This window comes from Xiphophorus maculatus, chromosome 20 (genome assembly GCF_002775205.1).
Source record: "Xiphophorus maculatus strain JP 163 A chromosome 20, X_maculatus-5.0-male, whole genome shotgun sequence".
Taxonomy (NCBI): domain Eukaryota; kingdom Metazoa; phylum Chordata; class Actinopteri; order Cyprinodontiformes; family Poeciliidae; genus Xiphophorus; species Xiphophorus maculatus.
This window is the reverse complement of record NC_036462.1, coordinates 27,277,024-27,292,943: the sequence shown is the minus strand read 5'-3', so window position 1 is coordinate 27,292,943 and position 15,920 is coordinate 27,277,024. Positions and strand designations below refer to the sequence as shown.

Genomic DNA, 15,920 nt, shown 5'->3' with positions numbered 1-15,920 from the left:
CCTTTAATCTCCCGTAGCAACCATTCAGCTAAAATGCCTGGGTGGATCTAGCTCCGCCTTCGTGGGACGAAGCTCCTCCTCGGAGCTGCAGTTCCCAGCCCTCCCCTGCAACTCCTCCACTCAGCTCCTTCAGACTAGCTAGCAGCAATTAGCAAACGCCTGGTGGAGCTGCATATCAGCTGAGCTCATTATACAAGCTACTTCTCAGTGCGTGGTAAAGACGTTGTCAAAAAGCTTAATAGAGGAGACATGTTCTGATGACTTTCTGAAGGTGGAGATTCAGATTTTTAAAAACACAGAGGTCCCATTTCAAGGCATTAAATTATTAAGTCAAATTTCTCTTTAGTCATATTTTATATATACTGTATATAGCAATTGTACAACTGAAGGTAAATTTTGTCATAATAAATCCACAAGCTTCATACAGTTTATGGGGTTTAATGTAGTTCCTAACTGAGGATAATACATGACTAATAATTTTTTTATAGAAATAAGTTTAAATCAAAAAAGTACAGCATATTCATCCTCAAGGAGGTGCACTGATAGAAACTTGGTGGTGGTAGAGCACTTGCTCTTTCTCCTCTAAAAGTGCCCTTTTGACTTTATTTAATTTTTTTTTTACAGTGTGTAGTGTGTGGCCTAAGACAGCATTTCTGGGTGTTGAAGCTTATTTTACCAGAGCCCCATATTTTTGTAATTTAACCTGGCAGAACTCCGTTTGCCCCCAAATATGCAAGCATTTTGTTATCCAATCTGACTGAACAAAGGGAAAAGAAAGAACATATCCCTCTTCTGTCTGATTTTTACTTCCTTAAAAATGTACGAATCCATTTCCTTTTAACAGCTGTGAGTTGTTTCCATGAAACTCATCCTGCTAAACGAAACACTCCGCAAATAATTTGGCCCGACGCCACAGATGTATGCGTTATGCGCCGAAACCTGTTTGTCTGCTCAGTAATGGGAGCAGATCCCCTCCCCCGTGACGTCTTTAAAGCCATAATTTAAAAAAGATTGCAGGAAGCTGGAAGAGACAGTTGTAACCTGTGACTGTAACATTATGTGGGTGTGTGTGAAGGTTGGAGTCCAGGTTTATTGTCAACACACACACACTCTCTGAGCTGGAGGGACTAAACAAGCATCATGCTTCTCTTACCCCTGCTGGTATGTAGCACCTGTACTAAAGATTTCAGGCTTTACTCAAGAGGCTCTGCTTTACATAAGTTTATCTTTTGAATCTTGTTTTCTTTTAGGAAACGTAGATGTTTTAAATGTTAAGCAATTTTTTTTGTGTTTGTTTCTGGTTACGTTAACTAAAAAGAAATACTTCAAGCTACTCAGAGGAAATATTTCCAGTCGGCCTTTTTCTTTGTCACTTGACAGACAGAAAGCGTGTAGCAGAGCAGAAATAGTTGGCGCGTAGACGGCGGCTTTCACTGCCCTACTGGTTTGTTTGGCTCTTTATCTTTCAGATATTTTTGCTGCCTGGTCCGTCATGCACAGTGGCGCAGAGCCGCCAGAAGAGAGCCTGGATCATCGACTCTTACGAGATAGAAGAAGGGCACCCGGGGCCCTTTCCTTACGTGTTGGGCAAGGTAAAGAAGTCTTTCTTCATGTGAAAAAACAAGGTGCAAACGAATCGACAATCCTCCTCTTGAAAACACAGGAGCTATCAGCAATGCAACTCAGCTATTTTCACTGCAAATACAGGGATATGCTTTAAACTTAATAACTTAAGGAAATGTTCATTCTCGTAAAAGCAGATTATAAAAAAACAAAAGTCGTGTTGCAGGTGACTATCGACCGCAAATATCAAGTACTCTTCGACCTGAAAGGCCAAGGAGTGGACAAGGACCCGAAGGGAGTCCTCAGAATCGAAGAGTCGACGGGCAGGATTCTTGCCTATGGGCCGGTGGATTTCGAGGAGTACCAAGTGCTAAAGGTTAGTTTTTTACAGACCCTACACAAAACATCTCGGACGGCCAACGACTTCTGCATTTCAGCAGGCGTCAGAATTCGCACCTCAGGGGCCGTGATCCATGAACTTTTCAGTTTCTCACTCATACCAATCTGCTATATATTTTGTAGAATAAATGCGTTTTTGTTTTAGTTGGACTTAACTGGGATCTCAGAGCATATCCTGCACAAAGGGAAAAATAATGGATAATTGTTATTGTGAAATTCAAAACGATTTTCTTTACTTAACCATTTAGCCGAAATAAGCTTGAAGTTGTTTTTTTATTTTTATTTTTTCAAATTTTAAAATAAAAATGTGTATTGTTTTTTTATTTGCACTTTTGGATGAGAAAGTCTAATTATAACCAAACATGCATGGATCCTACAGGACCATACCTGCATACTGCAAAAAGTATGGACGCATAGAAATGTGTTGATTCATTTTGCCCTACAGTACATCGCCGGAAAGATGTCTTCATTTTTGATAACATATTTGCGCTAAGCAAAAATTGATTCTCTTTCAAGCAATAATATAACCAAAATAATAAATTTGCCCAGTTTGAATTTAAGCCTTTAGACTATTTTGGTAGCTTTGAAAGCTTTCCTTCTAATTGACTAACTTGGATAAACAAATTGATTTGTAGGTGCAAAACTGCTTGGTTTAAATGTGGTCTTGACTTAGAAATATCTGCATCTAATTGGTGGACAGAATCAGCATCTTATGAAGTCTTTTGTTTACTTTTGGTAACTTTGCTTCTTTGTGGATGTGTAGCTAAGTTTTGCAGCCAAGAAGCCGGAGGACCATTCGATTGACACTCAACTAGGAGTTGAGATTGCAATTCGAGACATCAATGACAACCCGCCACTCTTCGAGGAACCTCTGTATGAAGTCACGGTGGATGAGGCTCTTTCTCAAGGTAAAACGGTTGAGCAGGCCTCCTGTTTTTTTGTTTTTTTTTACTTTGTTCTAAGCCTTTTTTTTAAATCAATGATCCTCTGCAGGCTCTCATCTCCTCACCGTATTAGCCTTTGACAGAGATAAGCCAAATACCCGCAACTCAACTTTCCACTATGCCATCAAATCGGTTTCCCCAGAATCTTCGAACATCGAATTCATCCTGGAAGAAACTGGAGCGCTGTCATTTAAAGGCTGTTTTGATCATGAGGTAAGACACTCCCTTTTTCTAAACGAATAATGAATAGTTACATTGAAAGGTAAACAATAGCATAGCTATTTCCAGTTTGCCTAGATTGTGCCTGATAAGAAAACTATTTACAAGATGTGGTATGTATCCCAGCATTGAGGGTGTGCTCACTGTGAGTACTGTCTGACAATACAGAACGAAAATTACCTGGAGGGAAAACCTTTCTTCTGCTGCATCGCTCTTTATCTTTGTCTGAGGGAGGAGCGCAGAATTCCAGAGAAAAATACCTTTTTCTTTCCACCACACCCTTTATGCTAACAAGGGTGTCTCTTCTTACATCATAGGTGGCCAGCAAGCACACGTTGGTGATAGAGGCTATAGACCATGGTGAGGTCGTCCAGTTGTCCAGTTCAACTACAGCCATCATCTATGTGGAGGACGGTAATGACCACCTTCCAGTCATCACAGGTCAATCGGTAGGTCACCTTTTCCTTCTCCAGACTCAACACCCGGACGTTGTTATTGTGTCTTGTCTCTTGTCTTGTCTCTATGCTGTAACTGCGAAGTAATTTCCCTGCTGGGATGAATAAAGTACTTCTATTCTATTCTATTCTATTCTATTCTATTCTATTCTATTCTATTCTATTCTATTCTATTCTATTCTATTCTATTCTATTCTATTCTATTCTATTCTATTCTATCAAACCTGCGTGGGTTTGAGACTGATCATCCTTGAGACATTCATGGGCTTTCAACCGTGTTTCAACAAACGTTTAGAAGCCAACAGTGTTTAAATGTTTTCATAAAGACCTCTTACTCCTACTGGTTTTATAATTACTTTGGCTTTCATTTTGGAGATGATGTTGTTAAAACCAACTACCCTTTGGCGCCTTGCTATTGAGAAAAGACTGCTTGCTGGAGGCGTGGAGTGGACTCTGTTAAGTTTTCAATTTTACCCAGTTGTTGACTGTGAAGAGTGCCAAGTCACGCACGATGGCCGTTAATGTTAATTAAACGTTTGGAAGCATGGCCAACATAGACTGAACTGTTTTGTTCATTTCCTCCGCTGCCATTGCTAAAACAACAGGCAGAAAATTGGCGCCCTTCTGTCGATTATTGGTCCGGTTGAAATTCTACCAGAATCAAGAGATGTTGCAAAGCCAGTGACATATACTGAGACCATAGGGACAGATGTGCGAAACCCTGAAATATTTTGTTACATTGGGATAATCTCACAATTAAAATTCTTAGAATAACCAGAGTTTAAATTTGCCTACAATTAATTCAATTCAGTTTATTTATATTGCAACAAATGCCGTCTCAAGGCACTTTACAAAAAAAAAAAATCTAAATCACACATGCATTTCAATTGATCCTAGTTATCAAACAGAGAAAAAAAAATCCACAATAAGAAACCACAAATACATTTTTAACAAAATCAGTGTTGTCGTATCCAATTGCACTAATATGTTTCCAATATATGCAATTGACCCACAGAAATCCATGACTTCATGTTACGGGAATAAATCTGCATTGGACAAAAAGGCCTGTTACTGTCTGCCATTAGGTTGGATAAGGGATCATGTTTATATTTTCAACACACAGTGAGGACTTAAAAGATTTTTAAAAAAAGGAAAAAAAATGTGTCCAAAGCTAAATAACTCAAAAAAAGAGTGTCATTAGGTGGGCAAAAATCTCCATGACAACTATTATTGATGCTATCCACATGCAAACTGGTGGGTTGGTAGTGATGCCATTTTTTTCTGTCCTACAAACACAGAAGAAAGCATATCAAGTTTGCTAAACGCTACAGGGACTTCAGCTGAAGTCCTGCGGTTAGGCCACACAAAGCTAATATTTCTGTTGTATTATTGCACATCAGCCTTTTGCTTCAGGAAGTGACACATTTACTTTACCTTCCGACACATCAAAAACAACCATTAATCATCATAAATGATGTATGTAAGAATGTGGCTGTTCTTACTTTTTTTTTTTTTGCCTGTTGTTTGATGATTCTTGCGTTGTGAGACAGTTATTTTTTGTTTTTGGGCATGTGCACTGACTGATGGCACCCTTTGAATTTCGTTGTCCCTGTGATAATGACAATAAAGATTTATCTTATCTCTTATCTTACATTCAAAACTGTTGTATGCATTATTTGGCCTCTGCCACGTCCAGATTGCCATTCCTTTGTCGATACATGTAGAATTTTCTAGACCCGCTGCTGACGTCCTCACATGTACACTAATGCAGCAAATGTTTTTCATATGTCAAAATGCAGCGAAAGAAAAAAAAACAGTTTTGTGGACTTAGACTGAGCTTTTCGGCAAAAAACACTCCAACCCTAAATCCAAAAGCAAGAATGAAGGTTTAGGGAAAAATACTTTTTCAATAAACATGACCAGCGCTGCACCCTACACCTGCACATTTTTTTTAAACCCAAGCACATCAAACACACAGTTTAGATACCTTGGCACTCGAGTCAGATAAATTCCAAGTCAGTATCTTTATGTGAAGTCCTTTATGTGCTCCTGACTTTCTTAAGGTTAACATGTTTAGTCGGTTAACTTGAGACACTCCTATTTACCTCTGAATGTTTACCATCACCTTTACCTTGAATTTAAACAACAGGGCTCAGGCAAAGTGAAGGAAAACGAGTTTGGAGTCTCTCCTCTGCGCCTCCATGTGATGGACAAAGACATGACACAGAGCAAAGCCTGGAGAGCCAAATACACCATTCAAGGAGACAAGGGAGGATACTTCAAGATAGAGACAAACGCAGAGACTAATGATGGGATTTTGACTGTTGTGAAAGTAAGAAGTCTTTGTACTTGACGATATTGCTTCTAATTTTTTTTTATTTGACTTAAATGTTTTTGAAATGCAATTCAACTAAAAATATATATTTTTTTCAGCCATTAGACTTTGAAAATGGAGCAATGAGGGAGCTGAAGATATCGGTCGAAAATGAGGCGCCATACTTCTCCTGCAAAGTGAAAAGGCGGCCGTCCGCGGGCCTGTGGGATGTTGATTTCACCGAAGAGCAAATCGGTGGCAAGAACATTCAGCATAACACCACAACAGTTGTCATCGAGGTAGAGGACGTGAACGACCCCCCGAACTTTGTCGTGACCGTCAAAGAGGCCACCCTGAAGGAGGACGCGCCGATCGGAACCTGGTTGGAGACAGTGACTGCTGTGGATCGAGACGCCACTGCTTCAAGAGACTTCATGTAAGGTGGCTCTTTTTGTAAACATGGGGAGCAATGGCCAACAGCTTTGAGGTTATAGAGTTTAGAGTGTTTGAACAATCTGCAAAACAATTTGTAAAACAAAACCTAGAGAGAGATGCGGAAAACTGAAGAACTATGAAGTCCAGCTTCAAAGGAAAGTTGCGTTGTGGATTTGGCTTCTTCTCTGCTTCCCTTTAGACCAAGTTCAGGAACCAGGCAAAATGACAATCGTTGTGGACTTTTCCAGAATGGACAGACTGCCAGCCAGCCCCTTGCTCAACAGTCACTCAGAACTCCCCCTCGAAGGAATATTATGTATAAACGTGTCCCTAAAATCCCAGTATAAACCTTAGCTTCAAATTCAAAACCACTATCATTCAGCTCAAAGTTGTGAAGAATGTGACCTACATTCATGAACGCAGGCATTCAGAGCACTGGCCATCACTGGGAGGGAGGTAATGGTAGTGTGGTAGGTGTGCTAGGAAGCAACTGCCAGGGCGTCATTTATGTCACGATCACAACTGTTCATGTATTCGGATTGTTCTGAACATTTGCATTTTGAATTTCAATTTAGCATCTTCTTGCATTAAAGTGCGTTGCGTTTGTCAACAGCTACAAAGTGGGACACGATCCAGCAGGCTGGATGAATATCAATCCCCAAACTGGGAACATCACTACCAGAAAGATGGTGGACAGGGAATCCGTCCATGTTGTCAACGGCGTTTACACCCTGATGCTGCATGCAGTGGATAAAGGTAATCACAATTTCTATAATTCTCATTGTAGCATTAAATATCTCCATTGTGAAAGCACTATTTTCTACTTTTAACAGGTGAGCCACCAATGACAGGCACAGCTACACTGCAGATCCACCTTATTGATGTGAATGACAATGTACCAAAACTGGACGTGAACCATGTGGATGTCTGCATGTCCGACGGCCAAACTCCAACCAACATCTCAGCCAATGATCTAGACGGTGCTCCGTATGGAGGGCCTTTCAACTTTGAGCTGCTTGGGAACGTCAAAAGACGATGGAAACTGGATCCATCTTACGGTAAAACTGTGATAAAATGTAGAACAATCTCACAGCGACACAATCCAACCTCAAAGAGCTTTGCTTTTGTTCTTGTAGGTTTCACAGCTGGCCTGGTGAGGGATTCTAGTGTACCTGGTGGTCTTTACACTCTTAGAGTGAAGGTGTCAGACATGCAGGGGACTTATGGCATTTACTGGCTGAACGCCACCGTGTGCTCCTGCTCGGTGGTACGCCACTGCCGCAATCGGAACTCTGGGACGATTAGCAGCTACGGCGCTGCAGGCATCGCACTGGTTGCAGTGGCTTTATTCTTGCGTAAAAAATGAAAGCACTTATCTTTAGGCCATCCTGGAAATGTGACAACTCCTAAAAAATGACTTTTATTTTATTTTTTTGCAGTGGCGCTGTTGGCTGCATTTCACATCTCCTGCAAAACAGTGTTTATCCCCGCATATGTAGACTCTGAGGTTAATGGAATCCTAGTGACTTCAAACACTGAAGCACCAGGGAGTGAGATTGAGGTTACACATGGAAAACACTCAAAAATTTGACTTATTTTAGTACAAATCTCATGAACTGTTTCTTGTTTCTTGCAAAGTTAGGGGAATTGCCACTTCATGCCCAATCTGAAAACTTGAGGTTTACGCAAGACAATCGGAAAGTAGGTAGAGAGGAAATTACTTTATTTTTTCAAGTCAGTCTATAAAGTTTGACTGATGTTTGTCTCTCACTTCCACAGGGTAGAAGAGACAGCTTCAAAAGTAACGACTCATTGAGGTACGGGACGAGAACTATATCCAGGAGCAGTAAACACTGGATCAAGGTAATCTGCTCCTTCTGAGATTCACATCTACACATCTCGACTTCTTGGCCAACGGCTACTTCTTCCTCATAAACACATGCTACTTGTAATTTTGGCCTTTCAAAAGTGAGATTGCGAGATTCTGTTTCTAGGTTAAAATTAATATCTCACTTATAGTAGACGACTCTTAAACTAACATAGATGCATAGATCCAGAATGGTTGTTTTCAGAGGCTGAAGCCAACAGTGAACACTATTTTATGAACGTTAGTGCATTCTCAATGTTTGAATTAGGTGTTTGCATATTTTTTCAGCTTTATTGTACTAAATTTAAAACAGAGATCCTGCTTTTTTTGTGGAGAGAATAACTGTTAAACCCAAAATTATTCATATCCCTGGCAGATTTAGATTCGGGTTCCTTTTTGATAAGCAGAGAACTTTCTTGTTTTTATAAAATATTTCTCAAAAAATAAAAATAGGTCTCCAATTATAAATAGCATATCACAACTTAAAACAATTATTTGTATTAAGCCAATCAAACCCTTATAATTGCTAACCAGCCTTTGCATTTTTTGTGGATATTGTTTCTTGAGCTCCATGTCTCTGATTTTGGAGAGCCTCGTTGCCATCACCCTAATGTTTAGTTCAATCTCCGAATTCAAATAAATGCTGTGGCTCAGCCACTTAAGAAGTTTCTCTTCCAGTTCGCTTAATGTAAAATAAAAATACTATAAATTCAAATCTTCCAGGGGTATGAATAGTTTTAAGCTCAACTGTAATGGCTAGATGTTACACAATATGACCAATTCAACATAAAACAATTAGCCACTGACATTAACGGCACTTAAGTTACCAGCAACTTTCAACAATAGCACATGTACATTAAACACTCAACTCCATACTGGGCAGCAGGGCCGTGCAGAGACCTTTGGAGGGGCAGGGGCTCAAAGTTAAAAAGGGGACATTGAACAAGATCTTAAAACTCCGAACAACAACACAGCAACAACCCATGTTGATCAAGAATTTAATTGGATCCTATTATATCATTGCCATCATGCAGGAACAATGCAAAGCAAATATAGTCTATATTTTCCCCAACAGGTATAAAGTTTCTGTTTCTGCTGCTGACAGTCCTGGAGGGCTGAGCTGATCTGAGACTGTAGCTGTTAAACAGACCAGAGCAGAGAAGGTCAAAGGTTATAAAGTTATGAAATAAGCTAATTTGCTACCTTTTTACTAATTAAGCCCTAATAATATCTATTTAACCTCTAGAACAACCTGGCTGCAGACTGATTTATAGATCAAAAAAGCTCAAAGGGGTTAACTCTATATAATAGTTTGATGTTAAACCTCTGAGACCTAGAATTATAAGACTGAGATATCAAGGCAAAGAAAACTCAGTAGCTGCTAGTAGGGGCCATTCAGGGGCCTCCAGACATTCAGGGCCCCCTATAAATAGTTTAATTGTAACACAGATCATAGATCTAAACCTGTAGCATCATTTATAGAGAATAACAATGTTATTACATTTTATTTAATGCATTCAGCAGAGAAAAAAAAAGTACATTTAGGATTTAATTAGGAAGTTTACTTTGTAAAAGTTTATAGAATCATTTTGATAGTTGTGTTACCATGGCTACAATATGGTGTAATCTTTGTGTTTGTTCACAAATACATCACAGCAAATAACCAATAATTGATTTTAAACTGGGCCAATAAACCTGGTCTCCCTCTCACAGATTCACCTTATCTGTATTTAAACATGTTAGTGATGCTGAGGTTCTTAGTAGGACGGGTTCCGGGGGGTTCTGTCTAAGGCCCCATATTACTTTGGGCCGGCCCTGCATGAAGAGTTACTGCCATGCGCATCTCTGGAATCTACCTGGAATCCACCTGGAATCCCCCGGTGGCCCCCATCAGTCCCCCGATGCTTTGGAGACATTTTGATTCATTTTCTTGTGGCATGTTTGGCTTTTTGCTGCGGTTCTAATTATTGCTACAATATTTTCTCTCATGTTTATTTTCTGAACTCTAAATGGGCCGAATCTTCCTTTAACACTTGAGGTTCTGCAGTAACTTCTATTTACAGCCCAGAACCTCCAGCCCAGATCCCGTCAGCAGCAGCTTTAACCCGCCTGGTAGAAACGTTAAGGAGAAGCAGAGCGAACAGTCAGCAGGTGGTACCAGGTGGTACCGGGGCTTTGAGCTGCGTCGTGGTGACAGTCGGTACCGTGTCTTATATCAGGATGTCTGATATAAAGACAGATATTCTTTATATCCGTCGGTGGGACCGACTCAAGCTGCCTGTAGTGAACCGGGCTTTTAGCAGAATGATGAAGTTAAAGTCAGAAGTTTCTCTGCAGCATTTCTGTGTTTAGAGGCGAGGCGGGTTTTATCCCGCTATTGCAAGGACGATTATGAAAATATAAATAGAAACAGTTTTTCTAACGTCATCAGACCTACGTTTTTATTCACAAAACAAGGTAAAAATTATTCTTGGCCATAATTTGATAGAGGGCTCAGATCCGCTGCTCCTCCTCACCATGGACCCGGAGTCTGAACAACATGGAGGCTCTGAGAGACATTAGACTGAGGGCAGCCAGACTAGTTTATTTTGCTAAATTATATTTAGCTAAATATTATTGCTGAGGGACACAAGCAGGCCTTCTGACATACAGATAAAAAAGAAAAAACTCAAAAAGGGCACTAGGGGCATCAAGGATAAAAGGGGCAGGGGCTCAAGCCCCTTCCCCCCCCCCGCATGTGCCTGCTGGGCAGGACGTCCTAACAGACGTCCAACTCACACCAGGTCACTAAAAGCAATTTTGGCAAAATAAGTTTGAGAAATACTGCACTGCGACAGACTGGCGACCTGTCCAATGTGTACCCCGCCTCTCGCCGTAAACATTCGCTGGAGATGGGCACCTGCACCCCTCCTGACCCCGCTAGGGACAAGGGTGCTAGAAAATGGATGGATGGATGTTTCATACATTAAGTTGGTCGTCACCCCGTCTCCATCCTCCAGTTCCTGTATAAATAACACGATCCAAACACTGCAACAGATTAAAGGTTTATCCAGTGATAGGAGTTGGATTAAAGACTATAGATTAGGCATCAACTTGTGCTTCCAGGACAAACCAATCTGACTGAAATCAGGATACCAAGACAGATTCCAGCCAAGATACTAAGGCCTTATGACCTCTTAGCATAACCCCAAATGTAAAATTCCTGGGTCATTTCATTAAAAGAAACTTTTCCCTTTTTAAGACTGAAGAAAGGAACAATGCCCTGCGACAGACTGGCAACCTGTCTAGGGTGTACCTCGCCTCTCCCTCAAAACAGTCGCTGGAGATGAGCACCAGCACCCCTTTTTACCCCACCAGGGACAATGGCGTACAGATAATGGATGGATGGAAGGAAGAATTCAAGGCTCGGATAAACTACCAGACGATTTATGAAGCACTACTTCTCTACCTTCAGCGGGTTAGTATCACAAAACGCTCCAAAACCTTAACATAAATTAGCCCTTACAACTTCCCTTTTTCTTCTCACCCCCCCACAGAGGCTCTCTTCTTTCCAGGAACCAATGGCCGAACTGCTAGATTATGAACCTCACCTCTACGCAGAGGAGGGGGAACCCAACAGTCCTGCAGATCTGGATTACCTCGACATTCCTGATGAGCATGGTTCACTTCATGAAGTCCTTGAGAATTTAGGCCCACAGTTTAGTGAACTGGCTGCCTGCGTGTTACAAATCACAACCACAGGGACTAGAACCACCTTTACACAACATAGAGTTTAATAGCAACTGTTACACATTTCTCCACTTTTAATCTTTTACAAGGAGCAGAAAAAAAAAATCCAATGCCAAGAAAAATAGTGTCAAGACCATTCGAGTTACACATAAGTACATAGATCAATACACTAAACAGAAATGCTATCCTGATCCAGGGACAGTCAATACTGCCTGCTTCTAGTACACAGCTGCTGGATTAAAAAGAAATCGCTCCCATTTCATGTAAACAAGCCAAAGCTTAAATATTAAATGAAATTACATAGGTCAAGTTAGAGAGATTGATTTAAAGTAGAAAACATTTACAGTAGTATTAACAAAAAGGTTTTCACACCCTCCCACTGCCAATCTTGGCAAGGGTTTGCCCATCTGTGCTGCCCTCTGCTTTGCGCCCACGTCCCCTGAATCCTCTCCCCCTCAGAAAGCGACCAGGGACTCCAAATGTTTCCATGTTCAGCTTCTTCTCCTCAGCCCAGGTAGTTCTTCTATGGAGGTCACGTTGGGCGAAAATTAAAAATAAGACGAGCACAGAGCAAACTGGTACAAATGCAGAGTGCCAGATTATAGTACCTGGGTTTAGGGTCTGCTGAGAAGTTGTCAAAGAAACATTTAGCTTTGTTATAATACTTCTCTGCAAGAGTTTCCTCCTGTAGCTCATGCTTTAAGTGCTGGTCCTCCCAAGACTCCAGTTTCTCACCTGCTAGACAAAGAAAAATAAAGTCAACTTTTTTCCCCCCCGTTTTACCAATCTGACAAAGATTACCTAAACTTACCTTTCACCTCCTTTGTCAGATGATCTTTAAACTGAGCATTCGCAGTTTCAAAATCAAAATCTGCCTCAAACTCCAAAGCTGTGACTTTAGAGTTTTTCGCCAAGAGCTGGCCACGACTTCTGGTCCTGGGCCTGCGACTGCCTACGAATGTGCATCAGAACCAACTCAAATTTGACTGTTTTAAACTGGCAAAAAACTTCACCCTGGAAAAAAGTTTCCCCGGCTTATTTCCTTCTGTCAAAAGAAGCATCACCACATCAAGTTGGTTCTACCTGCCTGAGACTTAAAGGCTTTACTAGAGCGGTAACCATGACGTGAAGAGTGCAAAATAAAAGGATTTTTTTTCCCTGTTTTTTAATGAAAACATGCTCTACAACTGCTTTGTTTTCATACCAACTCCATACCACTGCAAGGCATTTTAAATTTGATGGATTTTCATGCAACATACACACACACCTTTCAAAAATAGTGTCATAGCTTAACCTGCAAGTATGTCAGACTTCACAGAAAGCCTTGCCCAAACACTGGCTTTCGTATATTTCCGTGATCGCTTTACGTTCACACATACAGACCTGGCATAAATGGAGCAGCTTTTTTTTGTCATGTTTTAGAATGAATTAAAGTATTTGTAAAAAGGTTTTGTAGAAATGGCTAAAAGAAAATAAAAATTAGGATGTGCCCACCTCTGAAACAGAGGAGCACATCCTAAATCTGACCCCTCATTTTTTCCAGTGGGGAGGGGAAAAAAAAAAAAAAAAAGGGCATTTCATACCTTGTTTTTGTCTCATTTTCTGATCATCAGAACTTTGGCCTTGTACCTTCGCTGCGGCTGATTTTGATGCTTGACCTGAAGAGCAAAAAAAAGGAAAAAAAAAAAAAACTTTTCCAAGTTGTTTGGTGCACTGACAGTTGTGTCCTGGCTTCAGAGTAGACATATTTATTTTTAATTAAACTAAAAACGGGGAGTTTACAAGTGATTCAAACTGGAGCCATTGAGATTTTTTTTTTCTGTGATTGTCATGTGTGATGTGAATAAAATTATTGGAGTTATTATTGGTGAAAGTTTGATTCTGCTTACTGGTGGGAACATTCTCCTTCTCAACCCGCGAAGCATCTCGTGGGGGGCCCCTAGACGGACGAACGGGAATCCTGCTCTGCGGTGGGGTTGGAGCCTTTCCCCTCCTCTGTGCTGCTGTGGTCAAAGGCATGGTTTGAACTGCCTGCTCCACCATAGGTGCCCTTCTGGCTGTACAATGAAGTACTGGCACTAGGGGACCAAAAAAAAAAAAAAAGAAAAGAGAAATGAGTTATCTGCAGGCACATAACCAAAAAAAACTCAGCTCTAAATCTTCAAGATGGAAGGTTCTGTACTTGGGTCTAAAGCTGCATTGTACTGCTGAGCCAGCAGAGAGCCAGCAGCCAGTTGGTTAAAGGTGGGCATCATTTCTCTGCATGGACTCCAACGTGGGTGGTATCCAGAAGATGGGCCCATGGATGACTGAGTTAAAAAAAATAAAATAATGCTAAATTGCTGAGTATAATTTCTATAGATAAAATTCAAAACTGGAAACACAGCAAGCTTACCTAAACAATTTAAGAGAAAGCTTATTAAATAGGAGTCAATTTTAAGTCTAGATAAAAGTTCATTCTGGAAGCAAAAATTGGAAGTACTTAAAAAAAAATTTTTTCCCCCCAGTTTTAAAGACTTTTTTTTGCTGTGTTCGTTCATGCTACAAATTAAACACGCCCCCTGCCCACCTTCTTCAAACCAGACAAAATTAGTGTCAATCAACTCACCTACGTTTGTGCAGCAAAAATTTCTTTGTTTGAGCCGCTTTGGCTTTGAAAATATTAGTGAAAATTTAAAGGTCAGAATGTCAACCAGCCCCCTCACTTTCACTAAATCAAAATGACCTTTAAACTTTCATTAATATCTTCAAAGCCAAAGCAGCACAAACAAAAACAAATTTGCTGCACAAACATTTGACACCAGCTTTGTCTGATTTGAAGAAGGTTCCTCCCTCTTCTACATTTGGGCCACTCAGACTGCCACGTAAAAGTCAGAAGTAGATTCATATGGGCAAACAGAAAAGAGAGAGAGAAAAACAAATTGCATTTCTCCACTATGTAAACATTGAACATAGCCTTAGATGTTTGGGTTAACAGTGAAGTTGGTTTGAACCATTTCACAATAGATTGTAGCACATGAAATTTACACTTTTTAAAAAACATATACATTTTAAATGACAACTGTGTACACATTAAGTATCAGAATGTGGCACTCTTGGCCTTCCATACCACTATCGAGCCTATACGGCTGCGGGCTAATTACCTAGCATACCTGAACAATGGCAGGATCTCGGGGTAGTCCGTGGTGTGGTTTTGGGGGTTCAGACACAGTAATATCTTTGATATCACTTCCTCTGAATATTATATATTCAAATATCTCATCTTTTGAAGGCACTGGTCTCTCCGTGTGCCGGTCCTCTGTACCAAAGGATTTAACTGGTTGAAGAAAGCGTACGTTTCTTTAGAATATATACCAAATAACCGACGAAAAGAGGAGTTAAGAAGTAGTATGTTAAAATATTAAATAAGCCGTATTTACACATACCTTTGGCCAAAGTAACGGTGGACCTCTCCGTGTCCACAGAAGACAGTATGCCTTCATATCGAATCTGGGCCTTTGAAATCAAACTTATCTTACTGCCAATATAAGGAGTTCCACCTCCGGCACTCATAGTTGCAGTTTTTTTTTTTTTAATGAAATAAAGGAAGCAGTAAACAATAAGTGAATAGCTTCAAACAGACATAAACTGCTTTATGTGCAATTACTGTGCACCTGTGCGCTTTATAGGATCTAATCTGCTCGCAGATGAACGAGCCACCTGTGCTGAAGCCAGGGTTAGTTTGTTTAGCTCTCCAGCGTACACCGACACAGACGTTAAGAAACGATTTGCGATTTGTTTATTAAATCAACGACAGACATAGTACAACTTCTATTTGTGAACATGGTCCTTTAACGTTGACAAATAGAATGTAAGAAATTGGCAGAACTTTATTGTTTTAGACATAAATAAACAAATAGTGACACACTGTATCTACTGCAAGATTAAAAACAGACTTTTTGATACTCTGGTATATAGCCTCATATATACATACATACATACATACATACATACAT

At 40.3% G+C, this 15,920-nt stretch overlaps 2 protein-coding genes across 2 annotated transcripts; one reads left to right on the top strand and one right to left on the bottom strand.

Annotated features, from left to right (window-relative positions):
• The first annotated feature begins 1,047 nt into the window (after nt 1–1,047).
• Nucleotides 1,048–12,284, top strand: LOC111605921 (cadherin-like protein 26). Its single transcript, XM_023325666.1, has 16 exons — nt 1,048–1,161; nt 1,470–1,592; nt 1,790–1,939; nt 2,726–2,870; nt 2,956–3,119; nt 3,443–3,574; nt 5,730–5,912; nt 6,014–6,330; nt 6,943–7,085; nt 7,163–7,387; nt 7,466–7,684; nt 7,769–7,890; nt 7,968–8,030; nt 8,109–8,192; nt 11,438–11,653; nt 11,733–12,284. The coding sequence occupies exons 1-16, from the start codon at nt 1,141–1,143 to the stop codon at nt 11,970–11,972; spliced, it is 2,547 nt and encodes an 848-aa protein (XP_023181434.1). The 5' UTR covers nt 1,048–1,140; the 3' UTR covers nt 11,973–12,284.
• On the bottom strand, nt 11,948–15,884 carry LOC102233839 (protein LSM14 homolog B-like). The gene is made up of 8 exons (XM_023325667.1): nt 15,351–15,884; nt 15,078–15,241; nt 14,108–14,234; nt 13,815–14,003; nt 13,509–13,583; nt 12,737–12,877; nt 12,534–12,660; nt 11,948–12,448 (listed from the first exon to the last, which is right to left on the bottom strand). Exons 1-8 carry the CDS (start codon nt 15,475–15,477, stop codon nt 12,292–12,294), a joined length of 1,107 nt encoding a protein of 368 aa, XP_023181435.1. The 5' UTR covers nt 15,478–15,884; the 3' UTR covers nt 11,948–12,291.
• Between the last annotated feature and the right edge of the window lie 36 nt (nt 15,885–15,920).

Excerpts from the sequence above, each read along its gene's own strand:
- LOC102233839 (XM_023325667.1), bottom strand. The coding sequence starts at position 15,477 with ATGAGTGCCGGAGGTGGAACTCCTTATATTGGCAGTAAGATAAGTTTG. Across the intron at positions 13,584-13,814 it reads GAAGGAGAATGTTCCCACCA|GTCAAGCATCAAAATCAGCC; the intron begins GTAAGCAGAATC and ends TTTGCTCTTCAG. Across the intron at positions 12,449-12,533 it reads TCAGCAGACCCTAAACCCAG|AAGAACTACCTGGGCTGAGG; the intron begins GTACTATAATCT and ends TGACCTCCATAG.
- LOC111605921 (XM_023325666.1), top strand. The coding sequence starts at position 1,141 with ATGCTTCTCTTACCCCTGCTG. Across the intron at positions 2,871-2,955 it reads GGATGAGGCTCTTTCTCAAG|GCTCTCATCTCCTCACCGTA; the intron begins GTAAAACGGTTG and ends GATCCTCTGCAG. Across the intron at positions 5,913-6,013 it reads GGATTTTGACTGTTGTGAAA|CCATTAGACTTTGAAAATGG; the intron begins GTAAGAAGTCTT and ends TATTTTTTTCAG.